General features: G+C 48.5%; 1 protein-coding gene and 1 non-coding gene across 9 annotated transcripts; one reads left to right on the plus strand and one right to left on the minus strand.

Annotated features, from left to right (window-relative positions):
* Nucleotides 1-1,410: 1,410 nt before the first annotated feature.
* On the plus strand, nt 1,411-24,501 carry MSH5 (mutS homolog 5). 8 transcript variants are annotated; one of them, XM_058432378.1, is made up of 25 exons: nt 1,411-1,492; nt 1,884-2,043; nt 2,592-2,715; nt 4,274-4,354; nt 4,506-4,568; nt 5,296-5,417; nt 5,605-5,714; nt 5,957-5,992; nt 6,636-6,718; nt 8,823-8,868; nt 14,995-15,133; nt 15,261-15,323; nt 20,041-20,169; nt 20,431-20,503; nt 20,649-20,758; nt 20,980-21,060; nt 21,308-21,395; nt 21,668-21,857; nt 21,972-22,098; nt 22,582-22,731; nt 23,076-23,153; nt 23,363-23,506; nt 23,709-23,846; nt 24,007-24,080; nt 24,312-24,501. In XM_058432378.1, the coding sequence occupies exons 2-25, from the start codon at nt 1,897-1,899 to the stop codon at nt 24,421-24,423; spliced, it is 2,508 nt and encodes an 835-aa protein (XP_058288361.1). In that variant the 5' UTR covers nt 1,411-1,492; nt 1,884-1,896; the 3' UTR covers nt 24,424-24,501. The 8 variants fall into 8 exon arrangements, with proteins under 8 accessions (XP_058288361.1, XP_031997198.1, XP_058288367.1 ...); XM_032141307.2 differs by having other exon boundaries at nt 23,079-23,153; XM_058432384.1 differs by lacking the exon at nt 1,411-1,492 and having other exon boundaries at nt 1,523-2,043; nt 5,554-5,714; nt 23,709-23,756.
* Nucleotides 18,341-18,445, minus strand: LOC116460592 (U6 spliceosomal RNA). Its single transcript, XR_004245878.1, has one exon. It is a non-coding gene; the product is annotated as a U6 spliceosomal RNA (small nuclear RNA).
* Nucleotides 24,502-24,525: the final 24 nt, after the last annotated feature.

The following is a 24,525-nucleotide window of genomic DNA, read 5'->3' on the forward strand; positions in this document are numbered from 1 at the left end:
CGCTGCCCTCTCCTGGAACCATCCAGCAGAACCAGGGCTGTACCCCCAAATCCTGCATCAGAGGTTTCCCTCCATCTCACCTCCCTGTCCCTGCATTTCTCCTATCTCAGTAGCTCCTCTTTCCCTCTCTGGGCTTCTCTTTCCACTCCCTCCCCTTCCTGGGCTTGGTAAACCAGTCCCTAATCTCTTCACACCCCAGATTGGAAGGTGGGTCCCTCCCTGACACTCCCCAGAGCTGTCACCAACCTCCTCCAAGTTTCTATAGCTCCATTGCTCAACAAATTTGCCAGGGGTAACCATTAACCCAGCCCTTAACTCTGTTCCCTCACCTTTCTTGCTGGAGGGGATTTTCCAATTACTGGTTAGTACAGCTAGGTCGTCTCACCCCCACCATCTTTCCTAACTTCTTGGGTTGGGGGGCTGGGGAGGAATCTCCCCATCTCAGGGTACTAGGAACAAAGCTGGGGAGGATGGTGCATTTAAAGGGATTTTATATATATATATATATTTTTTTTTTTTCTTTCTCCCTCATAACCCCCCCCCGCAACACACACACACACACACACACACACACACACACACACGCACAAATAAGCTTTATGGATCAGGGATTTCATTATGTTCACTGCTTTGAGTCCAACCCCTGGCCCAGACTAGGCACTAAATAAATAGTTGCCGAATGCATGAATGATACCTCTCTGTCTTCAGGGGTGTGTAGATGTGCGAAGGGGTATGGGCATGTCCCAGTAGGGGTGTGAGTGTTCTGATCAGATCTACTCTCTGCCAGAATTTGATGTAATTCGAATGCTTCCACCTCCGCTTGAGGGCTTTAAATAATAAATTAGGCCCTGTCGTGCCATTATCGGGATGGTCATACCCTGCACCCAGGAAACAGGCACGGTAGGGCTGAGACAGGATTCCTGCTTGTTTCCGCTTATTTATTTGAAACACCGCTCATTTAGGTCTTACTTTGTTTGCCAGGCACTGTTCTAAGCTCTGTATAACTATTAACTCAGAGGGTACAAATATTAACTTAAGAGATGTTGCAGGAAAAAAAAAAAAACCGCCTCTGGCACTTTAAGGTTGGCCTCCCCCTCAAAACCCCCGCAACGGTCCCAAGCCCTTTCCAGGGACTGGGACTACGGCCCCTCGTCCGACCTTCTCGCGGGCTTCCTACTGCGCCAATCAAAGCCTAGAAACCGTGAGGGCTAGAGGCCCGGCTGCTAAGCAACGGCAGAGGGCGGGAAGTTTGAACGTTCTGGGCCCGCCCCGAAGGCGAATAGGCCAATCAGCGTCCAGACTCTTCAGCTACGGCAGTCCGCTTCTCCTCCTCGCCCCGTCGGATCTCTAGGCTGGATCCGGGCCTCTCCAATCAATAGCGGCTAGGAGGGCGGGGCGCATGCGCGCGCACCTCGCTCACGCGCCGGCGCGCTCCTCCTGCAGGCTCGCGGCGGTCAGTCAGCGGGGCGTTCTCCCGAGTGTCGCGACTCAGGTTACTGAAAAGGCGGGAAAACGCTGCGATGGCGGCAGCTGGGGGAGGAGGAAGATAAGCGCGTGAGGCTGGGGTCATGGCGCGTGGTTGGCAGAAGCAGAGACATAAGACGTGCACGACTCGCCCCACAGGGCCCTCAGACCCCTTCCTTCCAAAGGTCAACCTCCGAGAGACAGGAATGAGGGTGGGGCGCGTGGAGTTTCCCACAATCTGTACTTTAGTTAAATACCTGAGAATTCACCCCCTGTGTCCACAGCCCTCTACGCCCCTCAGCCCTGCCCCGCAGCCCTGTAGCAAAAGTACTTACTGCTTTGCATTCTGCGCGCCACCCTACTCCGGCCTCCTCCGTGAATCGTTGCTGCCGAACCGCCCTCACTTTTTGCATCCGCAGAGCCTCCACGCTCATGGCCTCCTTAGGAGCGAACCCAAGGAGGACACCGCAGGGACCGGGACCTGAGGCGGCCTCCTCCGGCTTCCCCAGCCCGGCCCCAGTGCCGAGCCCCAGGGAGGCCGAAGAGGAGGAAGTCGAGGAGGAGGAGGAGCTGGCAGAGGTCTCTGAGGGGAGTAGGAACTTGAATGCAGAGTTGATGGGAAGTTAGAATAAAAGAGGGTTGGGAGCCGGGCGCGGTGGCCCACACCTGTAATCTTAGCCCTTTGGGAGACTGAGGTAGGCGGATCACCTGAGCTCAGGAGTTCGAGACCAGCCTGGACAACATGGCGAAACCCCGTCTCTACTAAAAATATAAAAATTAGCCGAACGTGGTGGCACGTGCCTGTTATCCCAGCTACTGGGAAGGCTGAGGCAGGAGAGTCACTCTAACTCGGGAGGCGGAGGTTGCAATGAGCTGAGATTGCTCCACTGCACTTCAGCCTGGGTGACAGAGCAAGACTCTGTCTCAAAAAAAGAAAGAAAGAAAAATAACAGGGTTGGGAAGAGCTGGACAAGTCTCTTACCTCCTGAGTGGCTGTTTCACATTCACTAAATGGGGGTGATGATGATCTCAGAGATTTGATAAAATGATTAGATTACATAAGGCATGGCAAATCCTACACTCATGAGTGATTCCAATAGTGGTTTCCTTTCTTCCTTGCTGGACAGATCCATCTGTGTGTGCTGTGGAATTCAGGATACTTGGGCATTGCCTACTATGATACTAGTGACTCCACTATCCACTTCATGCCAGATGCCCCAGACCACGAGAGCCTCAAGCTTCTCCAGAGAGGTGGGGATGGAACCATGAATTCCTCTGCTCTCTAGGATTGCAGATGTGTTACACACACGCACACACATTTTTTTTTTTTCGAGACAGAGTCTTGCTCTGTTGCCCAGGCTCGAGTGCAGTGGCACAATCTTGGCTCACTGCAACCTCCACCCCCTGGTTTCAAGCAATTCTCCTGACTCAACCTCCAGAGTAGCTGGGACTACAGGCGTGTGCCACCACACCCAGCTAATTTTTTTGTGTGTTTTTAATACAAGCAGGGTTTCACCATGTTGGCCAGGGTGGTCTCAAACTCCTGACCTGGTAATCTGCTCACCTTGGCCTCCTAAAGTGCTGGGACTACAGGCGTGAGCCACCACGCCCAGCCATGTTTTACTTACATTAACTCACCTCACTGTCTAGCATATTTTGTGTTGCTTTAAGGAAATACCTGAGTCTGAGTAATTTGTTAAAAAAAAAAAAAAAGTTTGGCTTATGGTTCTGGATGGTTGGAAAGCTCAAAATTGGGCATCTTCATTGGCGAGGGCCTCAGGCTGCTTCAACTCATGGAAGAAGGGAAGGCAGGGTGTGTAGAGGTCACATGGCAGAGAATAAGCAAGGGGGAGGGAGATGCCAGGCTCTTTTTGACAACCAGCTCTCTCAGGAACTAATAGAGTGAGAACCACTCACACATACCCACTAACACACTCCAGGAAGGGCATCATTAATCTGTTCATGAGCGATCCACTCCTATCACCCACACACCTCCTGCTAGGCCCTACCTCACAACACTATCACACTGGGGATTAAATTTCAACACGAGATTTGGTGGGGACAAATCACATCCAAACTATAGCGCTGACTCTATATATTTTACAGTTGCTTCACAGAGGCTCCCTCTTTTGTTTTTATGAATTCATTTCATTATTTAACAAATATTTGTGGGTTGTTTTTTGGTTTGTTTGGTTCTTCTTTGAGACAGTGTCTTGGTCTGTCACTCAGGCTGGAAGTGTAGTGGTGCGATCTTGGCTAACTGCAACCTCCGCCTCCCGGATTCAAGTGATTCTCCTGCCTCAGCCTCCGGAGTAGCTGGGATTACAGGCATCTGCCACCACGCCTGGCTAATTTTTATATTTTTAATAGAGATGGGGTTTCATCACGTTGGCCAGGCTTGTCTTGAGCTCCTGGCCTCCAGTGATCTGCCTGCCTTGGCCTCCCAAAGGGCGGGGATTACAGGCATGAACCACTGTGCGTGGCCACAAATGTATATGACGTATTTACAATGTTTCAGGTGCTTCAGATTCAGCCCTGGGCAAATCAGTCATGTCTGTTCTCCAGGGGTTTACAGCCTAGTGACAATATCCAGAACATCCCACTTCCCTCTCACCATCCCACCACTCTTATTACTTTTCTAAATCTCATTCCTAACTTCTACCTATGTTCCCAATGTGCAGAGCACTCCCTACTCCTAGGGAGGAAATGTTTTTGAGAAGGGGAAGGGTAGGAAGAGGAGGGCTATGGGTTTTCTCTTAGTCAAAGACAAAGATCCTTTAACTCATTTGATCTCTGTTCTCCTTCCAAGTTCTGGATGAGATCAATCCCCAGTCTGTTGTTACGAGTGCCAAACAGGATGAGAATATGACTCGATTTCTGGGAAAGCTTGGTAAGGACTTTGTAAAGGATAGAGGGAAAATGGGGAAGGACTAATATATGGAATATTCCAGGGGGCTAGAATTGGGTGAGAGGGAGTGTCAGACAGAGGTGGAAGGACTGAGATGTACAGAATGATAGTCTTTTCTTTGCCTCCCCTACAGCCTCCCAGGAGCACAGAGAGCCTAAAAGACCTGAAATCATATTTTTGCCAAGTGTGGATTTTGGTATCTCCTTCCTTTTGCTTTGCCCAACTCCCTGTTCCGGTGTCCCATTCTTTCCCCCTAACTCTACCTTCATCATCACAGATCTCCCCGCTGCCTTATGTCATCCTAAACCTGTGTGCGCCTCATGCCCTATGACCTGTCCCCCCAAGATCTCTCCTGCTCCCTACCCTTTAATAACCTGCAGCTTATTGGGAAGCCTCTGCTTAAGTCATGTCTAGGAATGAGGGCCTACCCTGAGGAGTGATGACACTTTTTGGACAGGTTTTATTGTTGGAATTCTCCCCATTAAGTTAAAGCCTTTTATCACAAAACCAAAAGGCACTGCCTCAGTGACCCTTATTGTGATCCATAAGACACTTCCATAACCTTCCTAGGTTTACAATAAGAATAGGAGTGTACTATCCTAATTAGATATTAAGGCATTAGTGTTACTAGTTGTATTAATACACCCATTTTGACCAAAATCCTCAATTCCAGACAGATGTCTACTTTCCTCAGCCATTTATCTTTCTCAGGCTGTGCTTTCAGCCAAGTATCTTTATATTATATGTAGAATAAAAAGAGAATTAGACTAAGTCTGAAAATTTGGTTCTTGCTCTAGCTTTCCATTAACTGCCTGTGTGAGCTTGGGCAAGTCAAATCATCTCTCTTGCATCTATTGTCTCATTCTTAAAATGGGGTGAAAAAATTGAGCTACAAGACCTTTCCCTTTGCCTCCCTCAAATAGGTCTGGAGATAAGCAAACAACGTCTCCTTTCTGGAAACTACTCCTTCATCCCAGACTCCATGACTGCCACTGAGAAAATCCTCTTCCTCTCTTCCATTATTCCCTTTGACTGCCTCCTCACAGTGAGATTGGTCCTGGGGGATAAGGGCTGGGAGGCGGCAGGTTGGAGAAAGGCACAAGAACCCCAGTGCTAGGGCTGAATTCTAGGAGGTACTGGTCTAGCCCTGGAAAATAATAACTTTCCCTGGTGCTCTGCAGCCCCTAGGAGATTTAAGATTTACCCCAATTCCACTGCTGATCCCCTCCCAGGTTCGAGCACTTGGAGGGCTGCTGAAGTTCCTGGGTCGAAGAAGAATCGGGGTTGAACTGGAAGACTATAATGTCAGCGTCCCCATCCTGGGCTTTAAGAAATTTATGTTGTAGGTGATTCACCCCAACCCCAACCAAAGTAATGTGGGATTGGGAGGCCTGAAAAGTAAAGTGGGGGTGGGATGTGGATGTGGCTGTGACCCAGTGTGTCAAGTGCTCTAGGACACCCAGGAGAATCTAAGGGCTAATGAGACTTTGGGAAGAAGACTGGGACAATATTCAGAGAGGGGGACAAAGGAAGTGGAGTTGTGGAATGAACTCAGACCCCTTTCTGCTTGTTTTCTGTCCTCAGGACTCATCTGGTGAACATAGATCAAGACACTTACAGGTAAAGAGGTGCAGGCATGCTGCTGTCTCTGGGGAGGGAGAAGGATTAAGTTTAATGCCCCAGTAATCCTAATGAGGCTCTAGTTTCCCTAATCCTGGGGCTATTAAGATCTCTCTCCTTGAAGGAAAGGGAAGGGGGGCTTTGACGGAAAGAGAGGAAGAAAAGCATAAAGATACTAGCTTTCTTTTCTATAGGGAGAAACTGAGACAAAGAAAAGTAAGGGACAAACCTTACATCAAGATGTGATCTTGGCTGGGCACGGTGGCTCATGCCTGTAAACCCCGCACTTTGGGAGGCCAAGGCGGGTGGATCGCCTGAGGTCAGGAGTTCGAGACCTGACCAATATGGTAAAACCCTGTCTCTACTAAAAATACAAAAAGTAGCTGGGTGTATTGTGTGCCTGTAATCCCAGTCACTCAGGAGGCTGAGGCAGGAGGATTGCTTGAACCCAGGAAGCAGAGGTTGTAGTGAGCTGAAATTGCACCACTGCACTCCAGCCTGGGCGACAGAGCGAGACTCCGTCTCAAAAAAAAGACGTGATCTCAGGAGGATATCCCCTGTCCCCATTCCATTTATCAGTCCTCAATTCTTATTCCCTTCAAAAGTCCAAGTTACCCCAAACTCCTCCATTTCTCCTTGACAGTGTTCTACAGATTTTTAAGAGTGAGTCTCACCCCTCAGTGTACAAAGTGGCCAGTGGACTGAAGGAGGGGCTCAGCCTCTTTGGTAGGTATGCTCCATCCCTCATCTCACTTTACAGAGACCTACCAGAAAAGCAATTGGCTCCAAAGATGTGTCCCAGCCTGCCTTGCCACTTTACTCCCATTGTCAGATATCTCTTTCATGTCAATCCAAATTTCTTACCTCTTTGTACTCCCCGCCCCCCCAAGCTTGAGCATCTTCCCATACTTTGTGGCTGTACAGTGTTGATGCATATCAGCCATTACTTTACCAATTCTGTGTTCCTTCCCTGGGTTTGTATGAATGTTTCTACTAGTTGGGTACCTGTTAGGGACTTTGGGAGGCCTTGTATATAGAGGAGAGTTTTGTAACTGCATAACTGCCTATTTGATTTGTATAGAGTCTTTATCAGTTGTCTCTGGCTTTAGGGTATATTAGGGACATCTCTACAAATATCCATATAGTTTCATATCTCAGTAAGTTGTGTCCAGTTTTTTTTTTTTTTTTTTTTTTTTTTTTTGAGATAGAGTCTCGCTCTGTCGCCCATGCTGGAGTGCAGTGGTGCGATATAAGCTCACTGCAAGCTCCATCTCCTGGGTTCACGCCATTCTGCTGCCTCAGCCTCCTGAGTAGCTGGGACTACAGGCACCCGCCACGATGCGACGCCCGGCTAATTTTTGTATTTTTAGTAGAGACCAGGTTTCACTGTGTTAGCCAGGATGATCTTTATCTCTTGACCTCGTGATCCGTCCGCCTCGGCCTCCCAAAGTGCTGGGATTACACGCCCGGCCTGTTGTGTCCAGTTTTGTGTGTGTGTGTGTGTGTGTGTGTGTGTGTGTGTGTGTGTGAGAGAGACGAAGTCTCGCCCTTGTCCCCCAGGCTGGAGTGCAATGGTGCGATCTCGGCTCAATGCAACCTCTGCCTCCTGGGTTCAAGCGATTCTCCTGCCTCAGCCCCCTGAGTAGCTGGGATTATAGGCACCTGCCACTACGCCCGGCTAATTTTTGTATTTTTAGTAGAGACGGGGTTTCACCATGTTGGCCAGGCTGGTCTCGAACTCCTGACCTCAGGGGATCCACCCGCCTCAGCCTCCCAAGGTGCTGGGATTACAGGCATGAGCCACCGCGCCCGGCCCTCCAGTTTTTTACATATGTGTGTTGGGCTCTTGAGTTTTTTGTTTGTTTGTTTGTTTGTTTGTTTTGTTTTTTGGGTTTTTTTTAGATGGAATCTTGCTGTGTCACCCAGGCTGGAGTGCAGTGGTACAATTTAGGCTCACTGCAACCTCCGCCTCTTGGGTTCAAGTGATTCTCCTGCCTCATCCTACCTCAGCCTCCTGAATAGCTGGAACTACAGGCCTGCACCACCATGCCCAGCTAATTTTTTTGTACTTTTAGTAGAGATGGTGTTTTGCCATGTTGCCCAGGCTGATCTCAAACTCCTGACTTCAAGTGATTCACCAACCTTGGCCTCCCAAAGTGCTGGGATTATAGACATGAGCCACCCTGCCCTGCCAGCTCTTGAGTTTTTGTATTTTTGGAGGGGCGGGAGGGCCCTTGAGTTTTTTGTGTTTTGTTTGTTTATTTGTTTTGTTTTGTTTTGTTTTGAGATGGAGTCTCGCTCTGTCGCCCAGGCTGGAGTGCAGTGGCGTGATCTCCGCTTACTGCAAGCTCTGCCTCCCGGGTTCATGCCATTCTGCTTCAGCCTCCCGAGTAGCTGGGACTACAGGTGCCCACCACCACACCCGGCTAATTTTTTGTATTTTTAGTAGAGATGGGGTTTCACCGTGTTAGCCAGGATGGTCTCGATCTCTTGACCTCGTGATCCGTCTGCCTTGGCCTCCCAAAGTGCTGGGATTACAGGCGTGAGCCACTGCGCCCGGCTGGTTCTTGAGTTTTAACTAGGTCTGCTTTGTGTATTTTTCTGGCTAAGTGTCCCTGTGAGTGTCCATCCCTTCCCCCATCTCCATGTACGGTAATCCCAGCTCATATTTGTGGCCAGGCACCAGCTTTGGCTGCCTTTGTGCCCTCCCAGGCCAGCTTCCTCAACAACCAGCACCTCTGACCTGGATGCCTCAGCTTAGACACATAAACACGTTCCATTCCCTGTCCCTGCCTTGTAACAAGTTCATTCCCTGCCTTATCCCTCACAGGAATCCTCAACAGATGCCGCTGTAAGTGGGGAGAGAAGCTGCTCAGGTGAGTGGGTCCCACACATACTACACACTAATGCATGAATTCCATATGCACACTACATACTAAAGCCTACTAATGGCAGTATACAGATTCTCACATATACCACCCCACCTAGTAGTAGTAAAGCAACTGCCCTTTACTGAGCACTGGCTAAATGCATTTCATCCTTGTAACAGCTTTGTGTAGTAGCTGATATTCATCTCATTTTTTGTTGTCAGCACAGGTACACATATACCCATTGATGATACACAGACTTGCACACATACAAGCAGCAGGAAAAAACACAAAATGTAAGGCCGGGCACAGTGGCTCACGCTTATAATCCCAGCACTTTGGGAGGCCAAGGTGGGTGAATCACTTGAAGTCAGGAGTTTGAGACCAGCCTGGCCAACATGGTAAAGCCCCATCTCTACTAAAATGCAAAAATTAGCCAAGTATGTTGGTGGGTGCCTGTAATTCCAGCTACTCAGGAGACTAAGGCAGGAGAATCGCTTGAACCCAGGAGGTGGAGGTTGCAGTGAGCCAAGATTGCGCCACTGCACTTCAGCCTGGGCAACAGAGTGAGACTCTGTCTCAAAAAAAAACCAAAAACAAAATACTAATGTAACACATGGCTATGTTAGCATAATTATCTTTAGTTATAGAAAACACACTTCACATTTCTGTGATGACTCTCAAATTTGTGTCTCTAGTTTTGAGCTCCGTATGTGAATGTTAATTGCATATCACCACCTGCAGTTTTCACAGGCAGCTCAAACTCAGAGCATCCAAACTGATGCCCGCCAGATCTGTTCCTCTTCCTGCATTCCCTTTGCTGGTTAATGGCATTGCTGGCAGTACACCTTCTCAAGCCATGAACCTTGGATTGATGCTTCTCCCTCATCTCCCATATTTAATTATTCACTAAGTCCTATTGATTCTATCCTGTAATGTCTCCCCCAGCTATCCCTGTCTCTTTCCACTGCTCTAATTCTGGTCATCAACATTTCTAACCTGGAGCATTGCCTTTGCCTTCAAATTGGTCTCTCTGCCTCTGATCTCTTCTTTTTCTAAGCCACCCTTCATTCTAAAATACCTATCATTCTGCCAGTTCAAGTAAGCTAGAAACAAAAAACCTGTCATTCCAAAACAGAGATCTAAGCATGTCACTCCCTTTTTTTTTTTTTTTTTTGTGACTGAGTTTCACTCTTGTTGCCCAGGCTGGAGTACAATGGCACAATCTCTGCTCACTGCAACCTCCACTTCCCGGGTTCAAGCTATTCTGCCTCAGCCTCCCAAGTAGCTAGGATTACAGGCGCCCACCACCACGCCTGGCTAATTTTTGTATTTTCAGTAGAGACGGGGTTTCACCATGTTGGTCAGGCTGGTCTCGAACTCCTGGTGATCTGCCCACCTCAGCCTCCCAAAGTGCTGGGATTACAGGCATGAGTCACTGTGCCTGGCCGTCACTCCACTTTTTAAATAGCCTAAGTAGAAAGAAAATAACATAAACCTCAGGAGGTTTTCCCATTACCTTCAGGATGAAGATTAGCATCTTAAGCAGTATAATGATGTTCAGGGTCCATCACATTTACCCCAGTTTTAATTTCTAGACTCATCTTCTCAAGCCCCTTCTAAGACCTTTCCTACTGGATCTACCTTATATTCTAGTCTTTTAGGGCCACTTGCCATTATGGAAACATGTCATGCCTGTGTTTATGCTGCTCTTTCTGGAAAGTCTTTTTTTTTTTTTTTTTTTTTTGAGACGGAGTCTCCCTCTGTCACCCAGGCTGGAGTGCAGTGGCGCGGTCTTGGCTCACTGCAACCTCCACCTCCTGGGTTCAAGCGATTCTCCTGCCTCAGCCTCCGGAGTAGCTGGGATTACAGGGGCCCGCCACCATGCCTGGCTGATTTTTGTATTTTTAGTAGAGATGGGATTTCACCATGTTGGCCACGCTGGTCTTGAACTGCTGACCTCATGATCTGCCCACCTCGGCCTCCCAAAGTGCTGGGATTACAGGCATGAGCCACTGCGCCCGGCCTGGAAAGTCTTTTGCTTGTTCTGTATCTATCAAAATCTTACATCCAGGCCAGGCACGGTGGCTCACGCCTGTAGTCTCAGCATTTTGGGAGGCTGAGGCAGGTGGATGATTTGAGGTCAGGAGTTCAAGACCAGACTGGCCAACTTGGTGAAACTTGATCTCTACCGAAAATACAAAAATAGCCCAGCGTCATGGTGCGTGCCTCTAGTACCAGCTACTCAAGAGTCTGAGGCAGGAGAATTGCTTGAACCCGGGAGGTAGAGGGTGAAGTGAGCCCAGATTGCCCCACTGTACTCCAGCCTGGGCAACAGAGTGAGATTCTGTCTTAAAAAAAAAAAAAAGTACATCCTCTTCAAGGTGCAGTCCAACTGTTACCCTTTGGCTTTTACAGGTACCTGTAAGGAGTTGATGTGCACCTTCCTTGTGCTCACATAGTGTTTGTTTATGTTTTTCTAGTTGCACTGTCACATCAGGTTAGAATTAGCAGTCAGTGAATCTGCTTGCCTCCATAGCTATGAACTCTATTCTAGTGGCCATACCTGTTACCTCAGTGTCTGACACATGGTCTTATACATAGTAGCACTCAATGTGTGAACACAACGCAAATGCAAACACACTGGTAACATCATCTCTAAACACTCAGAGTGGAAACCTTTGTTAGCCTCAGGTGCACAATCCTTTCCCTACCTCACCTCCCGCTGCAGTGTGTATCTTGTAGGGGTTAATTTAGGATAATCTCTGAGGTCATCTCCAGGTAATCAGCAGGGTAATCAGGTAATCAGCATCTCCAGGAATCGGCAGGGTAATTTAATTACCCACACATTCTCCAATGCTTCAGGTGCAGATCTTTAATCTCAGCCACAGATGGGAGGGAGAGAATTCTCAGTGGAGAAGAGAGCTGGATTTAAGGTGGGGGAGGAGTGCGTATTCCCCAAATGGAATCAGACAGGTCATGAGATCATATAACTTGAAGAATCATCATATAATCTAATGAACTAAGGAGAGGTGACATATTTATTAGTATTTCTGTATACGAATTTATTTTATTAGGAAATACCTCTAACGTACAAAAAGATGTAAATAATAATATAGGGCCAGATGTGGTGGCTCACGCCTGTAATCCCAGCACTTTGGGAGGCTGAGGCAGGAGGATTGCTTGAGGCCAGGAGTTCAAGAACTAAAAGCTGGACAGGGCACCAAGAATATGACAATGTCACAGTATGCTCTAAAGAGCACTGTCCTAGGAGTCTGGAGACATGATTTTGAGACTTAGCTGTTCTCATTGGCGGTATGACTTTGGGCAAGTTGCTTATCTTTTAACGGTTTCATTTTCTCAGTTGTTAAATTACTGAGTTTGGTTTAACTAAAGTCTGTCCCAGTACTAGCAGGACATGAGTCAGAGATACCTAAGTGTTTAGTGTGGTGCATGTGCTTTCTGAAGTGGGGATGGCTATTTACAGACTGGCCTACACTGTTCTGGTGGGAGCCCTTAGTGACCAAGGAGCAGAGGTACCTGAAACCCACCCTTGAAGCCATCTGGATGCTCCCCTTCATTCTAATCTGGGGTGTTCTAACCCGAAGTAACTGGCCACAGACTGCAGTGTAAGATACAAGTCTTCAGGACCTAGTGTGTGCACATGTTGGTTCTTACATAAAACAGCATCCTTAGTTACTTGCTCTATGTAGAAAAGAATTTGTGGGCTCACAAGTCCCTACAGTCTCACACTTTCATGGCCAATAAGCATACAGGGATACCCAGAATTAGACAAACACAGATGAGACATTTATTTCTGTATATGATTTTTTATTTTATTTTATTTATTTATTATTATTTTTTTTTGAGATAGAGTCTTGCTCTGTTGCCCAGGCTGGAGTGCAGTGGCCTGATCTCGGCTCACTGCAAGCTCCACCTCCCGAGTTCACACCATTCTTCTGCCTCAGCCTCCCGAGTAGCTGGGACTACAGGCGCCCGCCACCATGCCCGGCTAATTTTTTTGTATTTTTAGTAGAGACAGGGTTTCACTGCGTTAGCCAGGATGGTCTCGATCTCCTGACCTCGTGATCCACCCTTCTCGGCCTCCCAAAGTGCTGGGATTACAGGTGTGAGCCACCGCACCTGGCCTGAATTTATTTTAATTTATTAGGATATACCTCCAACACACAAAAAGATGTAAATAATTAGCCGGGCATAGTGGCTCATGCCTGTAATCCCAGCACTTCGGGAGGCCAAGGCAGGTGGATCACCAGAGGTCTGGAGTTTGAGACCAGGCTGGCCAACATGGTGAAACCTCATCTCTACTAAAAATACAAAAATTAGCTGGGTGTGGTGGCGCACCCCTGTAATCCCAGCTGCTCGAGAGACTGAGACACAAGAATCGCTTGAACCTGGGAAGCAGAGGTTGCAGTGAGCTGAGATCGCACCACTGCACTCCAACCTGGACAACAGAGCAAGACTCTGTCTCAAAAAAAAAAAAAAGATGTAAATAATAATACTATCGGGCCAGGTGCAGTGGCTCATGCTTGTAATCCCAGCACTTCGGGAGGCCATGGCAGGAGGACTGCTTGAGGCCAGGAGCTTGAGAACAGCCTGGGCAACATAGCAAGACCTTGTCTCTATAAAAACTATTAATAATAATACAAATGGCCAGGCGCGGTGGCTCATGCCTGTAATCCCAGCACTTTGGGAGGCTGAGGCAGGCAGATCACCTGAGGTCAGGATTTCGAGACCAGCTTGGCCAACACAGCGAAACCCCATCTCTACTAAAAATACAAAATTTAGCTGGGCATGGTGGCACACACCTGTAGTTCCAGCTACTGGGGAGGCTGAGGCAGGAGAATCACTTAAGCCTGTGAGGCAGAAGTTGCAGTGACCCGAGATCGCGCCACTGCACCCTAGCTTGGGCGACAGAGCAAGACTCCATCTCAAAAATAATAATACAAATATCTATATATCCATCAGCCAATTTAAGAATAAGACATGCTGGGCACGGTGGCTCACGCCTGTAATCCCAGCATTTTGGGAGGCCGAGGTGGGTGGATCACAAGGTCAGGAGTTCAAGACCAGCCTGGCCAAGATGGCGAAACCCCGTCTCTACTAAAAATACAAAAATTAGCCGGGCACAGTGGCGGGTGCCTGTAATTCCAGAACCTGGGAGGCGGAGGTTGCAGTGAGCTAAGACTGTGCTACTGCACTCTAGCCTGGGCGACAGAGCAAGACTCTATATAAAAAAAAAAAAAAAAAAGAATATGACACTATTGGTTGGATATGGTGGCTCACGCCTGTGATCCCAGCACTTTTGGAGGCCGAGGCGGGTGGATCACGAGGTCAAGAGATCGAGATCATTCTGGCCAACATGGTGAAACTCTGACTCTACTAAAAATACAAAAATTAGCTGGGCATGGTGGTGCATACCTACAGTCCCAGCTACTCGGGAGGCTGAGGCAGGAGAATCACTTGAACCTGGGAGGTGGAGTTTGCAGTGAGCTGAGATTGCATCACTGCACTCCAGCCTGGTGACAGAGCTAGACTTTGTCTAAAAAAAAAAAAAAAAAAAAGAATAAGACACTATTGTTGAAGCCTCTTAAATGTCCCTCCCCAATCCTTTTTTCTCTGCAGAGTTGACCATTATTTTGAATTAAAGGCTTATCATCCCTAATGGGATAGTTATGTTTTCACAGGAAGAATATGAAAAGACGAATGTCTGTTGCTGTTACCCAGAGACACCTTCGCAGACATACAAACTCATACTGACTCACCGTCACTCAGCCTCAGAGTGAGCTGCAGTGTTGGCACACAAATACCTCAACACACTGCTCTCCTTCTAAAATATTGACAAGCTCCGTTACTTACATACATGGAATGACACACAGTCTTATCCATTGAAACTGTGCTATGTAGACACAATTATGCTCACATCTAGCAATTTTCATGAGATACATGTAAACACACCTGAATGGGTAGGACACTGCACTTGCCACTACATTCCCGTAGCACATCGTGGATACATATTGCCATAATCCCTAGGGACTGCAAACACACTTTTTGGCAAACTGAGATCAAGATGATAGATGTAACTTCTAGTACCCCCACCCTAACCCTCACTTCCAGGCTATGGTTCACACGTCCGACTCATGACCTGGGGGAACTCAATTCTCGTCTGGATGTCATTCAGTTTTTTCTGCTGCCCCAGAATCTGGACATGGCTCAGATGCTGCATCGGCTCCTGGGTCACATCAAGAACGTGCCTGTGAGCCCAGGGTGGAGGGCAGGGAGGTGGGAAAGGAGGTTGAGGGCTGATACTAGGCAGTGGGCTTCTTGAGGGGCATTAGAGTGAGGGAAGGGAGAACAGTGGCTGTAACCTTGTCTGACTGTAGCTGATTCTGAAACGCATGAAGTTGTCTCACACGAAGGTCAGCGACTGGCAAGTTCTCTACAAGGTGAGGCCTTCCTTCTTGAATCCCAGAAGTCCAGGTAAAGGCCCTCAGCCTGTGTTCCAGACTGTCTGTACCCTAGACACGCTGTCCAATTTTATTCTACCCTCTTTTTTTTTTTTTGTTTGAGACAGTCTCGCTCTGTCGCCCAGGCTGGTGTGCAGTGGCGCGATCTTGGCTCACTGCAACCTCCGCCTCCCGGGTTCAAGCAATTCTCCTGCCTCAGCCTCCTGAGAAGTTGGGATTACAGGCACCTGCCACCACGCCTGGTGAATTTTTGTATTTTTAGTAGAGACAGGATTTCACCATGTTGGCCAGGCTGGTCTTGAACTCCTGACTTCAGGTGATCCACCCACCTCAGCCTCCCAAGATGCTGGGATTACAGGTTTGAGCTACTACGCCCGGCCTCCCTCTTTTTTTTTTTTTTAACTTTGTATTCAGGAAAATGTAAAAAATATTTAGAATAATATAATCAACCCCCATGTGCCCACCATGCAGTTTCAACGCTTTGACTTATGCCAATGTATTTTTTCTTTCTTTCTTTTTTTTTTTTTTTTTTTTAAAGACAGAGTCTCACTCTGTTGCCCAGGCTGGATTGCAGTGGCGCGATCTTGGCTCACTGCAACTTCTGCCTCCCGAGTTCAAGTGATTCTCCTACCTCAGCCTCCCAAGTAGCTGGGATTACAGGTGCCCACCACCACAGCTGAGTGATTTTTGTATTTTTAATAGAGACAGGATTTCACCATGTTGGCCAGGCTGGTCTTGATCTCCTGACCTCGTGATCCACCGGCCTCGGCCTCCCATAGTGCTGGGATTACAGGCATGAGCCACCGCACCCAGCCAGTATTTCAGAGTAATTTCTAAAAGAAAATTATTTTTTAAAAAGAATAACAGTATTGTTATCTTACTTTAAAAATTGTATTATTTGATATCATCAAATATCTGAAATTTTTCTTTTTTGAGACAGGGTCTCACTCTGTCACCCAGGCTGGAGTGCAATGGCACAATTGTAGCTCACTGCAGCCTCAGACTCTTGGGCTCTAGTGATCCTCCCTGCTCAGCCTCCTGAGTAGCAGGGATGACAGGTGATGGCCATCACACTGAACTAATTTTTTATTTTTTGCTTGCATTTATTTATTTATTTATTTTTGAGACGGGATTTCGCTCTTGTCACCCAGGCTGGAGTGCAATGGTACGATCTTGGCTCACCACAACCTTTGCCTCCTGGGTTCAAGCGATTCTCCTGCCTCAGCCTCCCAAGTAGCTGGGATTACAGGCGCGTGTCACCAGTCCCAGCTAATTTTGTATTTTTAGTAGAGACGGGGTTTCTCCCTGTTGGTCGGACTGGTCTCGAACTCCCGACCTTGACCTCAGATGATCTGCCTGCCTCGGCCTCCCAAAGTGCTGGGATTACAGGCGTGAGCCATCACGCCTGACCAATTTTTTATTTTTTGTAGAGACAGGATCTCACTATGTTGCTTAAGGTGGTCTGAAACTCCTGGGCTCAAGAGATCCTCTTGCTTGGGCCTCCCAAAGTGCTGAGACTGTTGGTGTGAGCCTCCATGCCCAGCCAGATGATGGCCCTCGTCCTTTTTAATCTACAGGTTCCTTCTTTATCTTTTCTCTTTTGTTCTCTCTTTCTTTTTCTCTTTTTCTTCTCCTTGCAATTTGTTGAAGAATCTAGATTATTATTTGTCTTATAGTGTTTTCCATTAGCCTGGATTTTGCTGTTTGCATTTCCTAGATGTTTTTGGCACATTTCTCTCTCTTCTATAGTTTCTGTAAATTAATATTTAGTTCTAGAAGCATGATTAGGTTCAGAGTTTTTTTTTTCAATACTGTTTTGGAAGCAGAGGAACATAATGTCTGATATGTCTGATTGTCTCTATTTTTCTGATGTTAGCAAATGTTCTGATGTTTAATACCTAAATCTATTATTTATTTGTTTGTTTGTTTGTTTATTTATTTATTTATTTATTTATTTTGAGATGAGTCTCCCTCTGTCGCCAGGCTGAAGTGCAGTGGCACGATCTTGGCTCACTGCAACCTCCGCCTCCTGAGTTCAAGCAATTCTCCTGACTAAGCCTCCTGAGTAGCTGGGACTTACAGGCGCCCACCACCACGCCCAGCTAATTTTTGTATTTTTAGTAGAGACGGGATTTCACCATGTTAGCCAGGATGGTCTTGATCTCTTGACCTTAGGTGATCCGCCCGCCTTGACCTCCCAAAGTGCTGGGATTACAGGCGTGAGCCACCACGCCCAGCCATCTATTAATTCTTTAGGAATTACAAGGTAGTATTATTTAAATCTCTCATTCTTTCTTCATTTATTAGCCAGAAATTTCTGTAAAGAGAAACTTCCTTTTATCTACTATTTTGTTGCCAAGTGATAGAAATCATATAGAAGGCCGGGCGCGGTGGCTCATGCTTGTAATCCCAGCACTTTGGGAGGCCGAGGCGGGCGGATCACGAGGTCAGGAGATCGAGACCAGGGTGAAACCCCGTCTCTACTAAAAATACAAAAAATTAGCCGGGCGTGGTGGCGGGCGCCTGTAGTCCCAGCTACTCGGAGAGGCTGAGGCAGGAGAATGGCGTGAACCCGGGAGGCGGAGCTTGCAGTGAGCCGAGATTGCGCCACTGCACTCCAGCCTGGGCGACCGAGCGAGACTCCGTCTCAAAAAAAAAAAAAGAAATCATATAGAAATACAGAAAATCACTTGATTTTTTCCCCACTATTTTTTTTTTTTTTTTGAGACAGAGTCTTGCTCTGTCACCAGGTTGGAGTGCAGTGGCCTCCGCCTCCCAGGTTCAAGTGATTCTCCTGCCTCAGCCTCCCGAGTAGCTGGGACTATAGGCATGTGCCACCATGCCCGGCTAATTTTTGTATTTTTAGTAGAGACGGGGTTTCACCATGATGGCAAGGATGGTCTTGATCTCTTGACCTCGTGATCCACCCGTCTTGACCTCCCAAAGTGCTGGGATTACAGGCGTGAGCCACCATGTCCAGCCCTTTTTTTTTTTTTTCCAATATGGAATGCTTCATGAATTTGTGTGTCATCCTTGCCCGGTGACCATGCTAATCTCTGTAACCTTTGAAATTTTAGTATATGTGCTGCAGAAATGAGCACCCCCTGCCTTTATTTACTAGCTATCAATATGGTAAATTAGTTACCATATTTTTGAGACGGGATTTCGCTCTTGTCACCCAGGCTGGAGTGCAATGGTACGATCTTGGCTCACCACAACCTTTGCCTCCTGGGTTCAAGCGATTCTCCACCCTCACAGAAAAGCAAAGACTGATGGGACTTCCCAATTTCCTTACTGAGGTTGCCTGCAAGGAGCTGGAGAATCTGGACTCCCGTATTCCTAACATTCTCCAAGATAGCCATGAGGTTCTTTTGTTTTTTGTTTGTTTGTTTGTTTGAGACGGAGTCTCGCACTGTTGCCCAGGCTGGAGTGCAGTGGTGCGATCTCGGCTCACTGCAAGCTCCACCTCCCGGGTTCGCACCATTCTCCTGCCTCAGCCTCCTGAGTGCCTGGGACTACAGGTGCCCGCCACCACACCTGGCTAATTTTTTGTACTTTTAGTAGAGACGGGGTTTCACCATCTTAACCAGGATGGTCTCGATCTCCTGACCTCGTGATCCACCTGCCTTGGCCTCCCAAAGTGCTGAGATTACAGGTGTGAGCCACCGCCCCCGGCCCTGATAGCCAGTGAGGTTTTTTTGTCATTGTTGTTCTTGTATCATTACAGACTCATGGCCTTTTATAGCTATATTTCTCTTTCTCCTGACTCTGTACAAACTCCTTTGTTTTAGAGTTTGCACAACCCTCTATCAAAGCACCTACCACCTCACTTTTAAATCCTCTGCATGTATTTCTGTCTTCCTTCCTAAACTGTGAGCACATCTGGGACAGGGACCATATCTTTTTTTGTTTGTTGTTTGTTTATTTTTTTTTTTTTGAGACAGAGTCTCGCTGTGTCCCCCCAGGTTGGAGTGCAGTGGCGCGATCTCAGCTCACTGCAAGCTCCGCCTCCTGGGTTCCCGCCATTCTCCTGCCTCAGCCTCCCCAGTAGCTGGGATTACAGGCGCCCACCAACACGCCCGGCTAATTTTTTGTATTTTTAGTAGAAACGGGGTTTCACCGTGTTAGCCAAGATGGTCTCGATTTCCTGACCTCACGATCCGCCCGTCTCGGCCTCCCAAAGTGCTGGGATTACAGGCGTGGGCCACCGCGCCTGGCCTGTTTGTTTGTTTTGAGTCTCTGTCGGCCAGGCTGGAGTGCAATGGCGTGATCTGCCTATAACCTCCACCTCCCAGATTCAAGAGATTCTCCTGCCTCAGCCTCCCAAGTAGCTGGAATTAACATGTGCATGCCACCACGCCCAGTTAATTTTTGTATTTTGAGTAGAGACAGGGCTTCACCATGTTGGTGAGCCCGATCTCAAACTCCTGACCTCAGGTGATCCACCCACCTCAGCCTCCCAAAGTGCTGGGATTACAGGCATGAGCCACTGTGCCTGGCCAGGACCATATCTTAATTGTCTTTGTAGCTTCAGTGGTTGGTACAGTGACTCTCACTGTTCCTTTTTGCATTTGAGATCTTCCCTCTTTGTTACTGTGATCTTCCCTACTGGTCTTTGTTCTTCTGAGTCTGTCCCTATCCCCACCTCAACCTGAGCTGGATGTGGGCTGTCCTCCTTTTTGTGTTTCTCTCACAGACTGTGTACAGTGCCCTGGGCCTGAGGGATGCCTGCCGCTCCCTGCCACAGTCCATCCAGCTCTTTCGGGACATTGCCCAAGAGTTCTCTGATGACCTGCACCATATCGCCAGCCTCATTGGGAAAGTAGTGAGTGGAAGAAAAAAGGGAGTGGTGCACCCAGGGAGATCAGGGAGAGAGAATGCAGTGTGCAAGATGGGGAAACATGGAAGATATTGAGGTCAATTGGATTAAGAATGGGATGGTGGGAGGAGGCGGCAGAACTTCAGGGAAGTATCTGGAGGGTGAGAGTTAAAGCAGGACTGCAGGGAGAATTGGGGCCCAAGGAGAGCTGAGGAACAGGACAGAGAGAGGGTGCCAGGTGCTAAGAAACAGTACTTAACTCCTCAGGTGGACTTTGAGGGCAGCCTTGCTGAAAATCGCTTCACAGTCCTCCCCAACATAGATCCTGAAATTGATGAGAGTGAGTGTTGGGTGCGGATGGGCCTGTGAGCCCTGCACAGTGATGGAGTACCATCCTTGGCAGGTGGTCACCACGACTGGGGATCTTCATAGCAACCAGGGCAGGAGCCTCACTTTTGATAACCACATGTCTTCCACCCTCACAGAAAAGCGAAGACTGATGGGACTTCCCAATTTCCTTACTGAGGTTGCCCGCAAGGAGCTGGAGAATCTGGACTCCCGTATTCCATCATGCAGTGTTATCTACATCCCTCTGGTGAGGGCAGGAGAGTGGGTGTAGCCTTCAGATGTCTTTTGGGGGAGATATTAGGCTTATGAAAGACATACTGGTAGATAAGAAAACTTGTGGGGCAGCCTGAAGAACATGAACACTTTTTTGTGGTGATACAGGGATCTCTTAAGCTCCCTCTAGAGTGGGGAGGTGTCCAGTAAGTCTCCAAGCAGGAGAGTAGAGTATCTCCTCTTTACTTTCCCCAGATTGGCTTCCTTCTTTCTATTCCCCGCCTGCCTTCCATGGTAGAGGCCAGTGACTTTGAGATTAATGGACTGGACTTCATGGTAAGACCCTCAACCTCTGTAAGGTGAGTGATGAGGAAAATGAGTCAGCAGCTGAGGAAGGGCGTTACTCTACAGCAGCACTGCCCAGTATGGGATCTCTCCTCTGTAGTTTTACTCTGAGCTTTACCAGCACTGAGACAAAGGAAAGAGAAATCAGAGTTAGGGGCTGGAGGTGGGGTTAGAAAGATGGGGAAGGAGAGGAGGACCAAGAGATACAAAGTCCACAGCTTTGAACCCCTGTACCCAGTTTCTCTCAGAGGAGAAGCTACACTATCGTAGTGCCCGAACCAAGGAGCTGGATGCATTGCTGGGGGACCTGCACTGCGAGATCCGGGGTGAGGAGAAGCCAGAGGTTATATGCATTGTAAGATGTTTTAAAAAAAGCAGCAGCCAGGGGAAGGAGGGGAGTGGGCAACTTGGGGATGCTTCCAACAGGCCCCTTCTCTTCCTGCTCTCTGTCTCGCTCACTCTGGCTATCTTTTCCTCTGAATGTCTTGAGGTCTCAGATTGTATCTGCAACATGTTTCCAGATCCCTCTAGGGGCCTCTGCCTCTCCTTCACTTTCCCCTGGAACTGACCTCCAGCTCCCTCCCTCACCCACTCCCAGACCAGGAGACGCTGCTGATGTACCAGCTGCAGTGCCAGGTGCTGGCACGAGCAGCTGTCTTAACCCGAGTATTGGACCTTGCCTCCCGCCTGGACGTCCTGCTGGCTCTTGCCAGTGCTGCCCGGGACTATGGCTACTCAAGGCCGCGTTACTCCCCACAAGTCCTTGGGGTACGAATCCAGAATGGCAGGTAAGAATAGAGGCGGGTGGAGGAATAGACATGAGGGGCCCAAAGGCTACATCTTCTGGGGGTTCATCCATCTTGATCCACAAGCCATGCGAGGTGCCTCTCTGCCCACTGCAGACATCCTCTGATGGAACTCTGTGCCCGAACCTTTGTGCCCAACTCCACAGAATGTGGTGGGGACAAAGGGAGGGTCAAAGTCATCACTGGACCCAACTCATCAGGGAAGAGCATATACCTCAAACAGGTGAGGAGAAGCCCTGCAGCCTGGGCCTCTGGCACCTCCTGCATCTACTCCACCCCTACTTGCCAGCCAACCCAGGCTCCTGCAGCTCTTCTCCCGTTTTCTGACCCCGCTCTTCATGAAAGGACCATCACCCACATCCCTGTGCTTCCACCTCACATGTTCTCATTCTCCACTGGAGAGCCATGCTCTAATGGAACTTTCTGTGGCTCAAATTCCTTCACCTGCCTCTGAGTAGACACACACCACTCCCAAGTATGTCTCTGCCCACGTCCCATGCCTCTTTACTGATTCTAAATTAGTCAACGGGGCTATGATCAGGATTGGGGAGGAGAGACAGAGTCAGTGTGTCTGTTACCTATTTCTCCTGTTTCACCCTGTCCATCTCTCTTTGATCTGCCATTCATGCCTTGAGCCTCACTTTCACCTCACTTTCACCTCAGCCCACAGCACCAGGCCCCAGGCCCTGTCTCCTTCCCTATTCAGGTAGGCTTGATCACATTCATGGCCCTGGTAGGCAGCTTTGTGCCAGCAGAGGAGGCCGAAATTGGGGCAGTAGACGCCATCTTCACACGAATTCATAGCTGTGAATCCATCTCCCTTGGCCTCTCCACCTTCATGATCGACCTCAACCAGGTCAAAGGGAACAAAGGGAGGTGGGATTGAGGAAGGGGATAATGGGAAAGGAACCCCTGAGAATGCTCATAACAGGAAAGCATGCCCTCTGCTGCATGCCCTTTATACTAAAAGTGGGGAGCACTAAGGTCAGAGATAGGAAGAATCAATACCACAAAATTTCTTGAACCCTTGCTGCTTGTGAGTCACTGTTGGCAAAGAGGATGAACAAAGCGTGCACCTCACCATTCAAGAACTTGCAGTGCAGTAGGGAGGGCGTGTATACAGCTTTATTCACAGGCCAGCTGTCATCAGTGCATTACGGGCTTCCTATACTAACTTTCCCTTGTCCACCTTACACCCAGCAGGTGGCGAAAGCAGTGAACAATGCCACTGCACAGTCGCTGGTCCTCATTGATGAATTTGGAAAGGGAACCAATACGGTGAGGGGAGAAACTGATGAGGGGAGAAACTAAGGAGGGGAAAATGGAGGAGGATGAAGGAGCACGACAGTGAGGCTGGGCCTCTGGAATGGAATAGGGCTGTGTGGGCAGAAAAGAAATAGAACATGAGACAGGGAAAGGCAGTGCAAGTGCAGAGGGGCACATGGGGTCCCCATGGCTCCGAATGCTAACCTCTGCCCTCTTTGCAGGTGGATGGGCTCGCGCTTCTGGCTGCTGTGCTCCGACACTGGCTGGCACGTGGACCCACATGCCCCCACATCTTTGTGGCCACCAACTTTCTGAGCCTTGTTCAGCTACAGCTGCTGCCACGAGGGCCCCTGGTGCAGTATTTGGTGAGGAGACCAATCTAGCTCCTCGGGGGCGCCCATGCTGGGCATTTCCCAGAGGTGGGGATTGGCTCCTCTATCAGAACAAGGGCTCCCTCAGCACAGAGACCACATCCCTTCCCTTTTCTCCTGCCCCACAGGATTGGCCAAGGATTTCAGGACAGGAAGGAGGTGATTGATTATATACTGTCTTTTATTCTCTTTTAAGACCATGGAGACCTGTGAGGATGGCAACGACCTTGTCTTCTTCTATCAGGTTTGCGAAGGTGTTGCGAAGGCCAGCCATGCCTCCCACACAGCTGCCCAGGCTGGGCTTCCTGACAAGCTTGTGGCTCGTGGCAAGGAGGTGATGAGATCCAAATGTGCAACCACCTCAACATCAGAGCTCCCTTCCATTCCTAGTCCTATTGGGCCCGGGTCTAGGTCCACAGGATTTCTGACCCTTATTTCCCCTTCTCTTCCCCAACTCCCCTTACTCTTCCCACCTTCTTGCTTGTTGTTCCTAGGTCTCAGACTTGATCCGCAGTGGAAAACCCATCAAGCCTGTCAAGGATTTGCTAAAGAAGAACCAAATGGAAAAGTGAGTGTGTGGCCCCAGTGTCTTTGCCCTCTCTGCATCTTCTGCAACTCTTCTCCCCTTTTCAGGGACTCAGCCTTCCTCCAGCACTTTGCCCTTCAGAAACCCACCATTTCTTTCTGAAATCCCTAAATCTTGAAGATCCCAGGTTTTCTGTGCCACAGCCTCTCCCCTCTGCCCAGGGATTTGGTTGTCCATTCTGCCATAAATCTTGCGATTTTCTCTCTTCTTCAGTTGCCAGACATTAGTGGATAAGTTTATGAAACTGGATTTGGAGGATCCTAACCTGGACTTGAACGTTTTCATGAGCCAGGAAGTGCTGCCTGCTGCCACCAGCATCCTCTGAGAGTCCTTCCAGTGTCCTCCCTGGCCTCCTGAGACCCCGGTGGGCTGCCATGCCCTCTTTGTTTCCTTATCTCCTTCAGACCCAGAGTTTTTAGTTTCTCTA

This window comes from Hylobates moloch, unplaced genomic scaffold (assembly GCF_009828535.3).
Source record: "Hylobates moloch isolate HMO894 unplaced genomic scaffold, HMol_V3 SCAFFOLD_20, whole genome shotgun sequence".
NCBI classification, from domain to species: domain Eukaryota; kingdom Metazoa; phylum Chordata; class Mammalia; order Primates; family Hylobatidae; genus Hylobates; species Hylobates moloch.